We start from the raw sequence: 18,720 nt of genomic DNA, 5'->3' as shown, positions 1-18,720 counted from the left end.
AAAAGATCCCCAGATGAATCTGATGGGCAGCCTGGTCAAGAGCTACTTTCATAGAATAACTCTGGCAAGAGGGCCCCACGCAAGAAAAATCTAGTCCAACCTGCTCAGGACACAAGAGGACACGGTGGCCCAAACTCTGTCTCCATTGTGATACTGTAGGTTCCTGGGCACCAGCACCAGAAGTCAGCTCTTCTGACTTCCAGGTCAGCAGGGCTTCCTCTGCATCATGCCATTATACACGCAGGTTCCAGAAAGATTTTGTCTAGATTATTTGATGCTCTTGTAGCATTCATTAAAAGAAAACTGAGATTTAAAAAAACAACCAGGTACTAGGACAAGTAAATGGTATATAATTTGAACTAAGAGAAAACTAACTAGAAACGGTATTTTGTAATGACTTTCTTTCCCTGCTTTTGCCTTGGCTCAGATCTCTGTCTACAAAATTGCTTCCACAGTTATGGGAAGGACTTCAAGTTCATAAATTTTTTAACAAACCCAAGATAACTAAGAGTGCAAATACAGAAGTTGATTTTAAAAGCAGTTCTTTGATTTGAGTATGAGACATGAATTTTCTATAAATCATGTGGTAGGCAGTTAAGTTCCGCTGTTGTAGATAGTTTTGTTTATGTTTGCTTGGAGACGGTTATATATTTTTAGAGTATAGTCACGCATGGCTTAACAACAGGGATACATCGTGAGAAATGCATTGTTGGGTGATTTTGCTGTTGTGCAAACATCATAGATTGTCCTTACACAAACCTAGATGGGATAACCCACTACACACCTAGGCTATATGGTACTAATCTTTTTTTTTTTTTTGCTAAGGAAGATTAGCCCTGAGCTAACATCTGTTGCCAATCTTCCTCTTTTTTTTTTTTGCTTGAGGAAGATTAGCCCTGAGCTAACATCTGTGCCAATCTTCCTCCACTTTATATGTAGGATGCCACCACAGCATGGCTGGTAAGTGGTGTAGGTCTGTGCCCAAGATCTGAACCTATGAACCCAGGCTGCCAAAGCAGAGTGTGCTGAACTTAACCGCTATGCCACAGGGCCAGCACCATATATGGTACTAATCTCATAGGACCACTGTCACATATGCGGTCTAAAACGTCATTTCCGGCACAAGCCTGTGTTTGCAAGTCTAAGCTATTTGTCTAGAAGTTTCTTTTCTCCAGAGGGAAAAAGAAAATAAATATTAACCCACTCCTCAAACCAAAACAATTGATTTACAAGAAGAATAAACTTTTTTCCTAAACATTTTCTGTTCTCACAGTAACCTGTTTCCTCTTAACTTTTTAATTCCATGAAAGAAAATCTTAAATACATGAAATTCACACTACCAGGAATTAAAACGTACTTTACAGAACATCTTTGGTTACCACCAGATTCTAGCTGCATCTAAACTAGGAGATTGTCTCTTAACTCCTAGAAACATGTTTCTGACATTTTACGTGAAAAATACATAGGTAGAATCAAATTTTGTTTAAAAAGTCTCTCTTTAAAATACAGACCTGCACACATCACACTTGTCCATACCAACCCTCCACGGAGTTACCTATGAGCGTGAGGCAGGCTCTCTTTACTTATGCTCTTCTAAACTGTTAATTTGTTACGAGCATATACTCCAGTTATAATTTGAGAAAGTGAACAAGAGTGTTAGGCATTATGCTGCTGCTAAAAATGATGCTCTTTTGCATACGAAAAAGTGATACCATGAAATCTTCAACCTTAGGAAAACTGAACAGAATTGTCTGGATTGGGCACTAATATACACTTACCTCAGTTTAGGCTTGTTTTGAGCTTTGACACGAATTCTGAATGACTCTGAATTGAAAACTTATTCTACTCATTTTGTGTTTTCTTATTCTTATCTATGTGTTTCTTTATCTTGATAAAATTGTTAACTGGGGTGGCATCATAACTGGGGGGAAAAAGGCGATGGTCAGCCAGGATCATGAAGATAAAAATTTGGATTAGAAACAAGAGACCATTTGTACAATTTTTTTTTTTTGGTGATTTGTTCTGTGTCTACATTTCCATTTCTGGAAGTGCTAAAAACAGTAAGAGCCGTGCCAGCACGCACTCACTGAGCACTTATACTCTGTGCTGCAGACCACTCCAAAGGCTTTGCTCATATTGAGTCACTAAATCTTCATTTCGAGCCTGTGAGGAAATAAAGATAACTTATCCCAGTGGCAGAGAAAGAATTTGACCCCAGAACGTCTGGCTGAGGGACCCAACCTTAACTCCTTTAAACTAACGTACTAGGTTCACGTAAGTGATCCTTCATATGCTCTTTTAGGGAGACGTCAAATCCAAATTCCCTATTGTTTTATTTGGGTAAGAAAGTTTGAAATGAATACCTTTCTATACTCCAGTAAGCCTTTTGGTAGAGAAACACACGAAACATTGTGTGTGAGCAATATTCTACATTGTACGGTGGGCACAGTCAGCCACAGTGCATTCTGACAGCCTCACTCTTTTTTTCTTTTTAAAGATTTTATTTTTCCTTTTTCTCCCCAAAGCCCCCCCGTACATAGTTGTATATTTTAGTTGTGGGTCCTTCTAGTTGGGGCATGTGGGACGCCGCCTCAGCATGGCTTGATGAGCGGTGCCATGTCCGCGCCCAGGATTTGAACTGGCGAAACCCTGGGTGGACGAAGCAGAGCGCGCGAACTTAACCACGCGGCCACAAGGGCCAGCCCCTGACACCCTCACTCTTCACAGCTTGCAGGAGCTGAGGTCCCTACCTTACCACATCAAGCTGCTGTGACTTTCAGCCCATATAACAAACATCAGATAAAAATGTAATACCCTGGGTTGAGTTCCTACTTGAATTCCTCCTTCATTAGAACTTCAAAGCAAAATGTTTAAAATACAAATGGGATGGGAATTAGAGAAGTACATTCAAGTTGTTCTCGTGTGCTCTGAGAGGGAGGTGCCACTAGGACCAAATAAGCGCCACTAAAATATTCATACTTTTGGTTGACGAACGCTATAGGTCTCACGCATTGTAGCTGATGAATTGGGTGTTCATCTGCGGGGTCAGATCTAAACAGCGATGAGTGGAATGTAAGCATGACTGGAAAGACACCAAAAAACCACTGTATCCCAGCCAGACAAAACTTTCTCCCTGGTCTCGAGGCTCAGGGTGTCAGGCAGATCACTCCAATGTTGCAACATTGAATATTTTTGGCAAGAATGTGAAACAGAAACCCCAGTTTGGGGAGGAGAGGAAGGAAGGATGGCAGGAAAATGCTCTTAGGATGGATGCTCACTCCACTGTACCATCTGTGTCTGGGGGTAGTGAAGAGTTTTGTTTTGACTTCAACATCTGACATCATGATTTTTAAAAAGAAGCAGACACAGACATATTATTACTTAAGACTGCTTCAGTCCACATATCGTTTTAATCCTATTTACTCTAAAATGACTTTCCTGTACCTTCAATGCTTTTGATTCTAAAAGGCATCAGCTATCAGTGTCATGCTCATTTTTTCTTCCACAATAAACTATCTGTCCCATGGCACAGTTACTAAAAGACCAATATTAATTCAGGTTTGGAAGTGGAAATCTAGGAGGATATAAAAATAATCTATTCCAACGGTCTCTTTTAACCACCACCCTTTTAGGCTATGGAGGGATGGCTTACTTACATTAAAGTCTATAGTGCACATTTTCACATAAAGTTAAATTCTGTGCGCACTGTACAAATCATCTGATGCATTTACATTCATTTCGCACGCGCCAGTTGGTCAGAGTGGAGAGTGTGTTGGTGGAAGCTTCCAAACCCCACACTACAGTTTAGCATGTCAACAAAAGAAACCACATGCAACCAGCACCAGCAGCAATGACAGCAGAGGCTGCCCTGGGTGCTCTGATGCCAGCGATGACCACACTGACAACCTGATAGGATGGTACCCTTTCAATTTTATGAAGGAAGTTTATGAAGGGCGACATCCTGTCCCCAGGTTACGCTGGTTTGTGACGGCTGGAGAGCCAGGAATGGAACCCAGCCCTCGGATGAGTTATGCCCTGTTAGAGACACATGCAACTGATAACAGGGGAAGTCCTTTTAGTGAAGCTCATAGGGAAGTATTACATGTCAAAAAATCTTCTGGGGTAATTTCTCAATTGTTAGCTTCAATTTGGAGAAAAGAAGGAGTGGGCAGGAATCCCAGTGAATAAGGGCAAGAATGAGGAAGACGAAAATATAAGAACCTATCAAAATGAACCATGGGGAAGGGCTCCCTTCTGAGTTCTGGCTGAGGGGCCCTTATCAAACAGGCCTTCCTGGACCATCATCTCAAATAGTCCCCACCCCAATCATCACCACTTGCTATTCCCATAACTAGAGTTCTTTTCTTCATAGCACATATCATATCCTGACATACTTTAGGTCTATCGTTTATTGCCTATATCCCCAACAAAAACGTAGGCACCACGAGGACAGGGACTCTGCTTGGTTTTGTTGACTGCACTATACCTTGGCCTATACCTGTGGTTGAAACAGAGTGGGAATTCAATCATTTGCTGAATTAATAAATGAATTCGTGGAATCTCTCTCCTTTCATAAAAATTTTAATTAAGAATATTTTAACCAGTGTTTTTATTGATAATATCCTGGTAATTGCGGTTACAAACAGTGTAGGACTTTTTTCAGGTCTTTCTGTATAAAGTAAGCAAGTAAATAACTGGAAAACAAAGCATAAAGCATCAAATCAAACCAGCAGCCCCAGAAGACAGCCCCGAGGCCAGCCAGCACTAGGCTGCTTTTCTTCTAGCCTTAGTACACAGCAAGAGGCCAACGCAGCTACGAGACAATGAGAATTAGCAGAGCTCCTTATGGATCTTGATCCTTGGTTTTCCTTCTACCAATTATCATTCTAAAGCTTTCTCCATGGTTCTAGCAGTTAAAAAAAAAATCTCTCCTGGAAATACATTGTCCCCACCCTTCCTCATCCCCAGGTCCCTTAAAGTGCCACCTACCTGTGACTCGACCCAGGCTCGTCTTTGGGAAGTCAAGGTTCCTCAGCTCCTCAGTGCTTGCAGACTTCATGACAGAATTGATCGACGATAGGGTACTGATGAGCTGCGAGTTGAGGGAGCCAATCTGTGAGTGAGGTTCCCCAAAAGCTTCTGCCAATTCACTATAGTTCTCAGCCAGCAGCGTCTGCTGTTCTGCCAGCAGCTTCTGGACACGCTCGATGTAGTGATCCAAGCCAGTCATCATTCTAGATGGAGCCTGGGGCTGGGGGCTCTCCTCGAACTCTCCTACAGGCTCGTCCCCAACACCTATGCTCCTCCTGCTGGCTGTTGGCCCCACAGTCAACTGGGGAGGCCCACAAGCTATAGTCCTCATTTTGAGACCAACTAGGTAGTTGTCATTAATATTTATCTGCCCCACACCTAATTCTTTGGTCTTCACAGCTGATGGCCTGTCAAACCCAGAAGTGCCTGAGAGCACCGTTCCAACTCCGATGGACCGTGTCTTGGCAGAGGAGTTGATGTCCTTGACGCGGCCTTCTCCTATAGCCACTGTCCGCATCTCCACAGTCTGGGTGCTGGTCTGCTTGTCCGAAGTGCTGAGGGAGGTATTGGTGCAGGATTCTGTAAGGGTGGCTGTCTCAGTGTTGGTGAACTGGTTTACCTGTTCCAAAATCGTATTGGTGTGCTGGCTGGTGGTATGAGGTACCGCCATGACGGCAGCTTCCACCTGGCTAACGTCCTCCGTGTTTATGCTCCGGGAGGTGCACTCCTTCGGAGAGCAGACAGTCACGTCGACAGAGCAATCTCCACAACCAATGGATCGCACTTCTTTGAGACTGAGGTCGGTCTTGAGGAGTGTCAGGTCTTTCACAGACTCCTCTGTATTGCTGCCTGTTTCGCACACACTGATGTCCACTCCCACGCTCTTGTCACACGTCTCCACAGACCTCCCAGTACATCGATCACGCATTTCCACTCTTTCCTTAACAATCCACCAATTCATGGGCAGCTCTGGCCCCACGACTTTATTCTCACAGTCAGGCTGACACGAGATGCCTATGCTATTTGTTTGCACAGAGGTCCCGACACACGTGTCAACCATGTCCACATGACTGCCAGCCATTTGGTCTCTCGTCTGCACCACGGCCTCCACCATCTTGCTGTAAACAAGTGGCTGGGCCATCATGGCTTTGTCAACCTTTTTCCGCGATCCAGCAGCCTGCAGCTCTTGTTTGAGTTTAGTCATCTCCCGGTCATGGGTGGTTTCTTTAAGCTGTACTTCCAGGCGGTAGATCTTTTCCTTTAAGGCTTCTATCGTCTGTTGCTGCAGCTCAATTTCTTTGTCAGCTTCAGTGGTGACTCCAAGCATGGCTTCTGTCACGCTGACCCCAGAATTCCTGGTCTCAGTGACTGCCCCCACAGCAGCATCCTTACAGGACCTGGAGCCCCTGTGGTACACGACAATGTTGTCCATGTGCTCGTCAGCGCCCACAGCCACAGACCGGCACTCTGGAGGCTGGCTCTGCCCGTTCTCCCTGAGCTCCGAGGAGGCCTCGTAGCTGCTGTCCTGGATCTTCTGCTCCAGGGCCTGCATGTCTGCCGTGAGCTGCCGGAACTCCTTTATCCTCTGTGTGCTCTGCTCTACACTCTCCATCTCTTCGTCCTCATAGTCAATATATAATTCCCCGCCACTTCTCCGGGCCCTGGAGAGCTGCTCCAGCTGGGAGGCATTCCCAGCACTGTAGGACCTCTTCCTCACACCACAGACATCGTTCTGGCATGCAGCTCTTTGGTTTTTCAGCTGTGAGGACAACTGCCTTTTCTCCTCTTGCAAGACCGAGATCTTTACCTGGAGCACAGGGATGGTTCGCACCTGCTCTTCAAGCTCCTTCAGGCGTTTCAGAGCAATGGCCATCTGTTCACGGATGTGCTGCAGGTGCATGGGGCTCACGTTGGTCACTGGAGTGGAAATCCCTGAGCTCAGGGGGCTGTGGCGGATAGAGCTCCCCATGGAAGAAGTGGTGGCAGCAGCTGGGGCATAGCCACCATAATCCCCATTGCCTTGGTATCCATTCTGAAGCTGGTGCATGGCAGGATTGTGGTTTCCAGAACCCATAAAAGAGGAGAGAGAGCTCGTGGAACCCATGCCTCCAAAACTGGCCAGCCTGGGCCTTCGGAACTCACCCGGCGTCTGCATGGTGACTCTCTCCTGTTCCAGTCTTCTGCGGGTCTCCATTAGTGTCTTGGTGACATGAAGGTTGTGCTTTGAGAGTTGTGGTGAGGGTGGTGGCAGCTGTCGACTTTCTGGGATGGTAAGAAAAGTAGGGGAAGTCTCCAGAGGGGCAGGTGGTCTTGGGACTGGAGTTGACGTAACCTGGCTTCTGGCTAGAAGGAAGTTCGGGCACTGCTTGTTGTCATCGCTGTTGGAGGATGAGAGGGATTCAGTAGAAGTCCATATACCTTGCTGACCTGGTGTGGCCCTGGTTTCTGGGCATGGCACAGATGGTTTTCGCCTCTTCTGGATGTTCAGTTTCTTGATGGTGTTTCCCTTCTGTATGTCATCCACGTATTTGAGAAAATCTAAGTCTAGCTGATAACCATAGGGGGTCTCCACAAAATAAGGATCTTTATGTTCCTTGTCATGGTCTCCATTCAGAACATCATCTGCTTTTCCTAAGAGAGAGAGAGAGAGAGAGAGAAGAGAATATTAGAATACTATTAATACACATACTGGTAAAAACTAATATTTGTGTACATTGCAGTGTGGCAAGCTGGTATGATTTAAGATCCTGGATCTACAACTGAACAGCTGGGTGAGCGAGTTAATAAATCTCTCAGAACTTAAGTTTCCCCCAGAGCAAAAATGGAAATACACATATTTAACTCATAAAGTTAAGAGAATGTAGTGAAAGAACGATTTTAAAGAGCTATGTACATAGTAAGTCCTGACTAAATATTTTTTAGAAGAATGCATTATAAAGACTTCAAAGCATTTTCAAATAGATCATTTCTTTTATCGTCTACAGAGCCCAGAAGTATGGACAGCAGTCATTAAGGCTCCTACTTTATAAAGTGTAATCTGAAGCACAAAATGCTAAAAGTTTTAGAATAATGGACCAAGTCAGTGTAGATCCAGGAAGCCTGAGACATGAGTTCTCCCGTCTACTGCTCTTTCGGCAGACTTCATGGCCTTTCTAAATGATGGCCAAGTGTGCCCCAGTGCCTAATCACCTCCACAAGATCACAATTTGCCCTGACATCTTCCTTGCTAAGAAAGCTGGGACACAGAGGACACTGAGTGATTAACTCCAGCAGCACAGATGCAAGAACACAGAGGACAGACTTTAACTCTACTTTGCGTTTTTCCATTTAAAAACAGAACCAAACCCTGTTCCAACTAGAGGAAAAGTTTTCTCCACCTTGACTTCTTTTGGACAAAACACATTATCCCAAGAATACCCTGTTTTGCATTTGTGATATAGCCAAACAGATGCACAGGAGAATGAAAATAACTACTCCAAACACTGGATCATGTGGCATTCGGGAAACGCTACTTCTGGCTAAACTAAACATTTAGAAAAGGAGACACAAGAACCTTTCAGGACATAGACCTTGCTGCTGACCTGAGCTGTGCATTTCAAATCGAAAAGCAAGGCCATTTTTGTTTGTTTAAATTGTAGGATTAAGTAATGTGTTTTCCTAGAGTCATAATAACAAGCTCTGCATTTTCAGAGCTACGGAAAGGACCCAAAAGCAATGAGTGAAAATGTAAGCCATCTGTACCCCTGCCCGCATCCTGGGTATAAAAACCTAGCAGATAGCTGTCAAGGTCCAAGTACTTCCAGCTTTGGGTTTCGTGCCTGCCCTCCCCAGCTCCAACATCACTGAACATTTACACCTGATAGTGTGAATGCTCTGAGTAATCCTTTCGCCTCCATTCACCCTCTTTCCTCTGAAATACTGAAAGAAAAGTACATTGCCAGAGAAGTAAAAAAGTTATCTTCGTGTTCTGATTTAAAAACACTATTAAACTGTTCTAGCTATTAGAATTTAGGCACTAGATTTCAATTTTAAAACGTGTGGAAAAGAATTCTATTGGAAGAGGCGCTCAGCATCCATCCTTTTCTTGCCTAAGGCAGGGTGAGCTGATGAAGAGGCCTGTGCCTGGAAACCGGTGCTCACGCGAACAGAGCGTCTTTCTCCTTCTCTCCTCCTTTCCTTTTTAACGCCACACAGACAACCGCTCGCTCCAAATATGCAGCCGGACCTGTTTCCAGGGCTGTCTGAAATTCCACAAGCAAAAAGAAACTGCAGGCTCGGTGTCAGCCAGAGGCAGACAGATCTCACCAAGGGGAGGCGGCGAGGCTGAATAGGGCCGCGGCTCCCAGCCTGCCTTCCCGCCGCTGCGCGCCGACCGGGGGATTCAGCCGCCGAGAGGAGCCCCGCTCGCCCGCCCGCTCGCCCGCTGGCCGCACACCTACCGGCCGCCCTCCGCGCTGCGCTCCGCGCCCGCCCGGCCCGCGGCCCCGCTCAGCAGCGCGCTCGCGGCGCCCCGGCCCTGCCTCGGCCGCCCTCGGTCCTCGCCCCATAAGGAAAGGCGCTTCCCCAGTCTGGAAAGTCAGCGGGCCACGCGCACATGCCATAGGCCGAGGCTTCACCAATGAAGTCTCCCTCCGGCTCGGCGACACCACCCCCAGCACACTCAGCTGTTCGGCATTCCCTGCTTTCTTAATGAAAACAGGAAACCGCGAGCTTTTGAAAATGTGTGTTCTTCATTCCAGGGTTGCCAGGAGTAAAAATAAAGCCAGCAATTTAAACATCTCCACAGAGAGGCTCAGTCTTTGCTGGACCAGTCACTTCGTCATGAAAGAGTCTGTGTTCTCGGGTGGAAACGCAGCAGCCTGGCTCCCGGTCACCTGAGGAAGTTGGAGGCACAGCTGGTCCCACTGTTCTCGGCAGGTTGTCAGAGGACCCTGCAGGACTCGCTGGTCCAGAGCGCTGCGGGAGCTCATCTCTGCACTCGGTGCAAAACCAGTAACAAGAAGTTATCCTGTAACGTTCATCTCAACTGAGCCTTTGCCATCGATGAAAGTTTCTTAAAAATTTATTTTAGAAATCACCTTTTTCCAATTACAAAAGTAGTTGATGCTTGTAAAAAAAAAAAAAAAGGTCATGTACAGACCACTTAAAGGAAAAAAGTCACTGACGTCTCAGCATCTAGTGCCAACCAATATTTTGGTACAACTCCTAGGTTTTTCTGTGCATGTCTTAACACAGTTACTTTTCCCACATAAACTAAAATTAACCTTTCCTGTTGCACAAGCTTACTTCTCTTCAAAAATGTTTTTTTAATGTGTTGATTTAACGTCAGGATTTAGAACACAAACAAAACGCATCACATTTTCCAGTGAAACTTAACTGGCCCATCTTTAGATGTTTCCGAAGTTCACAGAGGCATGGGTCATGCTGAATTATCCCCAAATGAACTTTGGACTTCTAAATCTACAAACCAGGAGAGGTTAGAATTTAACCATGTTAAGCTTGATTATTTCCTAATACTGCTTGAATCAGACTACCCGAAGGACTTGTAATCCAAATTTCATTCGCCAGCAACTAAAAAAGCAAGATGTGTTCTCAGGGTGTCATTTTTACAAACAATTGCCCACAGTACAAATTTTATTCTACAACTAAAGATATCTAGCGTCATTATTTTTTACCTTCTGCTTTCTAGAAAGTGTCCCTTTACATACCTTTAACACAAGGATGGCACTTACAGGGTACTGATTGACTTCCCAAGGTTTTTGAAAGCAAAGAATTTTAAAAATTTCCTTCATTGCTCCCGCTCCCAACCACACACATCAATTAACAAGATGCTGGGAATGAAGAAGGTGTTTGAAAATGTTCACTGATGGTGTAAGACTGAATATACAGTATAACCCAATGAACTTTGAGAAACATCTTAACACTCTAGACTGAAGTTGCTTGCTCTTTATTAGTGTTAGGGACATTTCTTACACGACGCTGTTTCAGTGGTTATCTTTAGGTTGTGGAATCATGGGTAATTTTTATGTTGTTCTTCATATTTCATAAATTTTTATAAAACATAGGTACTTGTCTTTGAAAAAATATGATTACAAGGAGTCACTGTTTGGAAAGCTAGAAGAATGTATTGAAATAAACTCCAAGAAAGTTCATTTGAGAGGGGGATGAATGGGACAGCCATGGCAAAGACAGCTAGATGTTGCTCAGTATGTGTTATCCCATTCTTTCGCACTAATAGAACTCCTCACGTGTAGCAAGGAAAATACAAAGACTGTATTTCCCCAGCCTCCTTTACTGTCAGTATGGCCATAAGCAGAAACGTCATGTAGCCACCCCCAGGAACCTCTTGTAAAGACACAGGAATAGTTCTTTGATCATCTTTCTTCTTTGTTTTTTCCTCCATCCTGCTGCCAGGAATGCAGAGGTGATAAGTGGAATATTAGCTGTTATCTTTGACCATGAATTCACACACAGGGATGGAGTGAGAAAGAACCTGGGTCTCTAAGAGCTTTGTAGATCAGAGCTACTAAACCAGTTCTGGAAAACCTACCTCTATACTTTTATGTGAAAGAGAGAGAAACTTCTATTTTATTTAGTTATTGTTTGAGTCTTGGCTACTTAGAGCTAAACTGAATTCTAATGGATATATAGCACCCTCTCTCCGCAATGTCTCCTCTCCCCCCTAAAAAAAATTAAGACCAGATCTTGAAAACAAAAATGATAAACTGGGCAGATGATACATTAAAACTTTATTACAAAAAAAATTGAGAAATTCAAGAATCATTAAGGAAGTGTAAAAACAACAGTTTAAAAAGCCCTCTAAGAGGGCTATAAGGAGACTCTACCTAAAAAGCCTTTTTGGACTAACAGAGCTTTGCCTGCTTATACACAGCCAAAAACCACAGGCTATATCAGCAACTGGAAGTAACAGCTTCCAGCTAACCCTTCTGGAATCAGACGGCTGTCCCTGGCGTTTACAGGAATTTTCTGAATGTCTGGAAATCCAGTGGTGGAGACTGTTCCTGGCACCACTCTACCTTCACTGTACAGCGCTTATTAAAAGCTTAATTGGATGCAGAAAATGGCCCTATTCAGTGGAAAGAGTAGGAGGAGGGATTTATTAGAAATAAAATGAGGCATAGTCTAGCTGGGAGATAAATGCAAACGCCCTAAACATAACACTGACTGAGGCCAGTCACAAAGGCACGTCGTCAACAGCAGCAGTAGCATGGGAGGTGAAAAGTGAGCACAGCAGGATGGAGGTAACCGGGAGATGAGTTTTGAAGACAAAGTAAGTGATGCCAGAGTAAAAGGGAAAGAGGTAGATGGTGGGGAAGAGCCAGAAAAGAGCCTCGTGGGGCAGGTTAAGGAAAGATGAGGTTAGACGAGAGCAGGATGACTGAGGACAGAAAAGGCCACCAGACTCGGGTGCTAGAGCAGGGGAATCTTGTCCACTTAGTCACTGAGAGATTGCACCCCAGGCCCTGTGCTAGGAGCTATGAGGCATCAACGAAGATTGTCTTGACAACTGTGCGTGCATTAGACTAAGGTAGGGAAATTAAATTAAATTCAAGGGGCCCAGTTAAAATGTTATAGTCTCCAAGTGTGAAGTGAAGACCAAATAAAAAATTTATTCATACATTCAACTTATATTTATAATCATATTGATTTTTAAAAAGTAATCAGTAATCTCTGTCTCTATCTTTCACTTACTTACAAGGCACTGTTCCAGGAGCTGGAGACAGATTGTGAACAAAAGAGACAAGGTCCCTGTTCTCACAAGGCTCACAGTCTAGTGGGGTGTGGGTGGGATGCATAGGGTAAAAAAAAAACCTAATACACTGCAAGGCAGAAGTGAAGCAAAGAGGTGCCATCACCAGAATTTATACTAGTGTGTCAAGGTAAGTGGGTTGGCTGCTAACAGTGGGCCACACAGCTTCTTAGGTTGGCATCATCTCTGTGCTGACCTACCTCCTCGATACCAAGGGTCAGAGTCCCTCGGCTCCCTTCTGTCGCCCAATCCAGTTTGTATAGTCTGCAATATGGGGTAACCAAGCCACCAAAGGTGACAGCACCAACTAGAGCCCAGGTCTGGACCAAATTCCCATACATTCAGAGAGAAGCTGAAATCAACAAACTGAAGGCAATTCTACTCTTTATTTATGTATTTGCTACCTGTAAAACTGGGCTCCATGAGACAGACCCAGCGTATGGCCTCAAGAACAATCTGAAATTTCCTTGCAATTTTTCTGCATTAACAAAGTAAAACTGAGATACGAATATTTCAAAAATAACAATTTAGATTCATAAAGTATTATATGATTTTAACTTTTCAAGGACACTAAACTTACTGTCCAAACGATATTTGGTTTGGGAAGCCATAAAAGTTAATTAATGTACTCACTGGGAGATGGAAGATTAGATGGCAGGAAACTAGTCTGAGAGTACTAAACAGCTAGTAGTGGTTCTCAACTAGGGGCGATTTGGCCCCCAGGGATGTTTGGCAATGTCTGGAGACATTTTTTGTTGTCATAACGGGAAGGGGGCTCTTACTGGCATCCAGCGGGTAGAGGCCAGGGATGCTGCCAAACATCCTACAAGGCACAGGACAGTTCCACCCTCCCCAACAAAGAATTATCCTCTCCCAAATGTCACTGGTGTTGAGGCTGAGAAGGCCTGCGCTAAAGACAGTGAGCAGAGTATAAAATTCACAGGTAGCAGTTGAGAACATGGCCATATAACCTGTGGTCTGCAGCCTTCCAAGTCTTAATGGGACCAAAACATGATACTCAAGCGGCAGGGTGGTAAAAATGCCACTTTTGAGTAAGAAAATACTAACTACTTTCCTACACACTCTACCACTGTGAGCCATGCCTTTATATGAGCAGAAAGCACTGGAGGTTTCTGAAATAATGTGTCCTGGTGGATTTTTAAATAGGCAAAACTTTGATATTATTACTTCATCTATTAATTAGGATACAATGACTTCTTTGTTCTGGTTTCACTGCTGCACACTCTAATTACCAACTAATGGTGCCATGAAAAATAATTACACCCATGTGCCACAACTTCCACATACTCTGTGTTTTTCTTCACCAGATATACTCCCTGATTGTTGAAACTGAAGAACTTTGCTAATTCCCGTAACTATATTGTCACCTCTCACATGAAGCATGAAAACTTTGCCTAAAAAGCTGAGTCAGTCCCCAAGAAGCACGTAATTATCAGGGATTCCCATATTTACAAGCAGCAGAGTGCAAGCATCCTGCTGTTTGAAGCAGTCGAAAAGATTCCACATCAGCTAAGGTTGAGAGGTAGGAAAGAAAACCAGGACGAATTCAGGGAGAGAGATGCGTTCTCCTGAAGGTAATTACTCCGAGTATGAAAGTAACTCAGCCAATCAACTTTTCTAGGCACAGAACAGTGGGATAAAGAAGACAGCGAAGTGGAACAGGTCCTTCCGAACAGGTTTAACAGGAAAGTTCTCCTGATGACACTGTTAGCATTAAGACTTGTAGACCCAAGGAGTCTCCCTGGATCAAATCTTCATGAGCAACACCGTTTGTTAGAGAACACACAAGAAAAAGGATAACAGTGTAAGTGTTCCTCATTCTGTTTTAAAAGAATGTATGGCAGGTAAGATTTTCTCTTGCTCTTTCATTTACCAGAGTTATTTTTAAACCTGCTCTTTTCCCCGCCGAGCTAACAAATCCATCCAATCATTCATTCAAATGACGAGCACCTGCTGGATGTTAGGGCCTGTTCTTTGAAGCCTGAATCCCTGTTCCATGGAGTTTATAATAGTCATGCATCACCTGATAGAGATACGTTCTGAGAAATGCATCGTTAGGTGATTTTGTCATTGTGTGTGTGTTTACGCAAACTTAGATGTGTACAGCCTTGTACATGCCTTTGTATACCATAGAGTGTGCTTACACAAACCTAGATGGTACAGCCTACTACACACCTAGGCTCTATGGTACTCATCTTACGCGGCCAGTGTTGTATATGTGGCCCACTGATGGAAATGTTGTTACGCGGCGCATGACTGGACTACCTACCTGATTCCACCTACACTTCTCTGCACATTGCAGCTGTTTTAAACAGCTACCCAAATGCTTTGTGCAAACAAAATGACAACATTAAGGAAGCAAAAGTGTTTGCCAGAAGTTCATTGGAAATGCCAGGCCAATCAACATGTCACATGTAGTGTAACTGCAATTTTACAGGCTTGGTGTGTTTCTATGGCTAAGTTATAATGTGGAATTGTTCCTCATATCCGTAATTCTTCATAACCCTTTTGGCTTCTCCCCATAAATCCTTAGATTTTCTCTCACAGCTGATCTCATCTCTTTTTTAACCTGTCCCCACAGACGTTAACCTGTACCCGGTCCCTACATCTCCCACTGTCTCCCATCATTGCTACTTTCCTTACTGGATCCACATTCCATCTCTACTTATTCCCATACCTCACAGGAGGAGTGCTGACCTAGGGAAGATGCAATTATCAGACTGAAAGATCAGTTTATTCTTTCATTCAGTAAATATTTATTAAGTACCTACCATGTGCCAAACCCTGCCAGGAGCTGAGCAAGGCAGACATGGAGCCTGCCTGGGTGGAACCTGCAAACTATAGGAGACTGACAAGTGGTTGCATAAATACATAACAGCTGTGCCAGTAAATACAGGAGGGATGCTGGGCAGGGCAGGACCCCACTGGGCTGGGTGTTGGGAGACTTCTGTCAGGGTGCTGTATTTGAGGAGTCCACTGGGCAAAGTGCGTGGGGTGTGTGGTTGGTAGGGAGACTGGGATGGGAGAAATGTGAGGCAGAGGAAACAGCATCAGCCAAACCTGCCACTATTAGGAACTGAAAGGAGAGCTTTGCGTGATAAGGAAAGCCCAAAGTGAGGGAGAAAGGGGACCAAGCCCCAACTGCTGGGCCCTGGGAGTCAGGTTTTTGATTTGTAAGTGCATTAGGAAGCTACTAAAGGGTTCTAAACAAGTGAGTGAAATGATCAGATTTGCTTTTTTTTTTTTTTTTGAGGAAGATTAGCCCTGAGCTAACATCTGCTGCCAATCCTCCTCTTTTTGCTGAGGAAGACTGGCCCTGAACTAACATCCATACCCATCTTCCTCTACTTTATATGTGGGACGCCTGCCACAGCATGGCTTGCCAAGCATTGCCTTGTCTGTACCCGGGATCCGAACCAGTGAACCCAGGGTGATCGAAGCAGAACATGAGCACTTAACTGCTGTGCCACCGGGCTGGCCCCAGATTTGCATTTTAATAAGACTGTTCTGGCTAGATGCTGGAGTACGTATTAAAATTCTCTTTAGGGTCCTCCCTTAGGTTTTCCATGGATTGTTCAAGTCCCCATGAATTTTTCTCCCGGTATCACAAATTCCTTTGCACCACATGAGTTTTATTTACTCAACCAGCTAATAAGGGCTAGCCACAATGTAAAAACCACCAGAACTTAGAGCCTGCCTGTGGTCGACACCTTCCCCCGAAATATTGAGGAGGAAACTGAGAAACAGAGGCAGTCTGATGAATCCCAGCTCCCCTGGGCCGAGCTGGAGACCAGGACCAGGTCTCTGGACTCGTCCTCTGGGGTTCTATCCACGACCTCATTCTGCTAATAAAAAAGAAAAATATTTTTCTTTAAACCCCGTGGATGACTCACTGCAGAGAAAAATGATAGGATTTCCTCTTCTGAAGGGCATTAAAGCCAGATCAATCTAATCTGGGAGGGACAGGTGTGGCATGAGGAAAGGCAGGAAGAAGGAAGAGGACATCCAGGGACTGCAGGCTCTGATCTCGCATGCTGAGACGCAGAGCGCAAACCTGCTCTGTATTTGGAACTATGATGGGAATAGCAGGGACTGAAAATGTCTGTGAAGCAATAACACCGATGACTCTGGCAGCCGGCAAGTGTCTCCATGGCGCAGAGAGAAAAGACGGGGCAACACGCTACTGCCAACCTTTCGTGCTCCCGGGGCTAGTCCCTACTTCTCTGCCCATGCCTGACCAGGGGCCCACTTACCTAACAACGAAGGCTAAAGACTGGGGGAACGTAGCAATATGCTCTGAAAATTCAAGACGGTCTACCCACTAGATGCTGACAAGCCAAATTTCGGGTCGGCCCCCCCCCTGGAGTCACCTGAGTGTAACTGTCTGCCTGTCTGACAAGGATCTTGCTGCAGGTGACCCTTACTGCCTGAGGTGCACACAGCATCTGGAACTCGGGAGACCGCGTGCTGCCTACTCGTTATTCTCAGTTGTCAGCACACATCAGATTAGCTATTTAAAGACAGTGTTAAGGGTCTATCTGTCTCAGAAACTCTCTTTTAGGCTCTCACTGTCCAGGTCTGGGATAATTTGAGCATCAAAATAATTTGATTAGGAGCCAGCACAGTGGCATAGTGGTTGGGTTCCCGCATTCAGATCCTGGGTGTGAACCTGCACACTGCCTGTTGGCCTATGTTGGGGTAGCGTCCCACATGCAAATTGGAGGCAGACTGGCATAGATGTTGGCTTGGAGACAATCTTCCTCAAGCAAAAAAGAGGAGGATTGGCAACAGATGTTAGCTCAGGGCCAATCTTCCTCGCCCGCCCGCCCGCAGACACACACACTCGCACACGCACACACACACACACAAAGTGATTAATGATAATAGCAGATTACAATCCAGTGAATAAGTCAGGTATCTGTGAGTCCATAATATTATAATAAGTAAATACAGTAGAGTGGCAACTAATAAGTAAAGGAGGAATTATGGAAACAGAAAATCACCATTTAACTACCATTATAACAGTGGCTGATTCAGCCAGGAATCATCAGAGGACGCTAAAGCTTCTAGGTAGAGACTTCCTACTGAAGAACAGGTTATTGGTGTGGTCTCAGCATACCTCCCACAAAATACTTATCAATAACAAAGGGAAAAATGGTGACTGCCCGGTGCAGAAAGCTGACAGATAACCAACCACCTGGGCCAGGTGATGAAGGCCAACAGCATGTGCCCCTGATGTCATGCTCTGAGAAAAACACAGCATCACTCCTGTGGTGTTCCTGCCTAGAAGGCCTGGACTGAGTCGGGAAATGTCGATGGATCCTGCCTGATAGACATCCTACAGAACAATAGGTGTCTCTTTTTAAAACTGTCAAGCTTATGAAAGAAAGGAAAGGCTGAGAACTGTTCTAGATTGAAGGAGATTAAAGAGACGTGACAAAGGAGTGTCTCTACACACATGCATATGCACACATGTATATATACACACACGAGATAATAACCATCCTTCAGTTGTGCCTTCAGCGTCTGGGGTACATGAGTGCAGTCAGTCACCAGGGAGCACAGCCAAGTCTCTGCCGTTGCTCATATGCAAATAAAGCAGCTTGTTTTCATCAGGGCTGATGTCTCTGCTCTCCTGTATTACATATCCTTGGAGGAATTTTACATTTGTTTGAGGTATCCCTGGAAACTCGAAGAGCTTCTCAAGCATTAATCTTGCAGATGGACGTGCTGGGAGCCCCACGATAGAGAATCAAGTCTAAAAGCTCCTGATCTCTGTGACATTAAGTCTTCAACAATTTAACCCCGATCCAGCACCTCCCAGTTTCCTCCCCACCCTGAACCTCAACCTACTGAGCAACTTCCAAGCCTATCTCCCTTTGTGCATTCTGTTCCCT

At 44.7% G+C, this 18,720-nt stretch overlaps 1 protein-coding gene across 17 annotated transcripts in view; it reads right to left on the bottom strand.

Annotated features, from left to right (window-relative positions):
- The window catches only part of KANK1 (KN motif and ankyrin repeat domains 1), a 198,044-nt gene that overhangs the window by 21,972 nt on the left and 157,352 nt on the right, over window positions 1-18,720 (bottom strand). For 14 of the 17 annotated variants that reach the window (XM_014846757.3, XM_014846759.3, XM_070495984.1 and 11 more), the window contains one exon: window positions 4,990-7,662. In XM_014846757.3, coding sequence (XP_014702243.2) covers window positions 4,990-7,662 — 2,673 coding nt within the window. Of the gene's footprint in view, window positions 1-4,989; window positions 7,663-9,336; window positions 9,356-9,470; window positions 10,101-18,720 lie in introns of those variants that run through there. The other 3 variants (XM_044756993.2, XM_070495989.1, XM_014846764.3) reach the window with 3 other exon arrangements.

The sequence above is a fragment of the Equus asinus genome, chromosome 23, assembly GCF_041296235.1.
Source record: "Equus asinus isolate D_3611 breed Donkey chromosome 23, EquAss-T2T_v2, whole genome shotgun sequence".
In the NCBI taxonomy this organism is placed as follows: Eukaryota; Metazoa; Chordata; class Mammalia; order Perissodactyla; family Equidae; genus Equus; species Equus asinus.
Note: the sequence above shows the minus strand (reverse complement) of the source record. Positions and strands in the feature narration are given on the sequence as shown.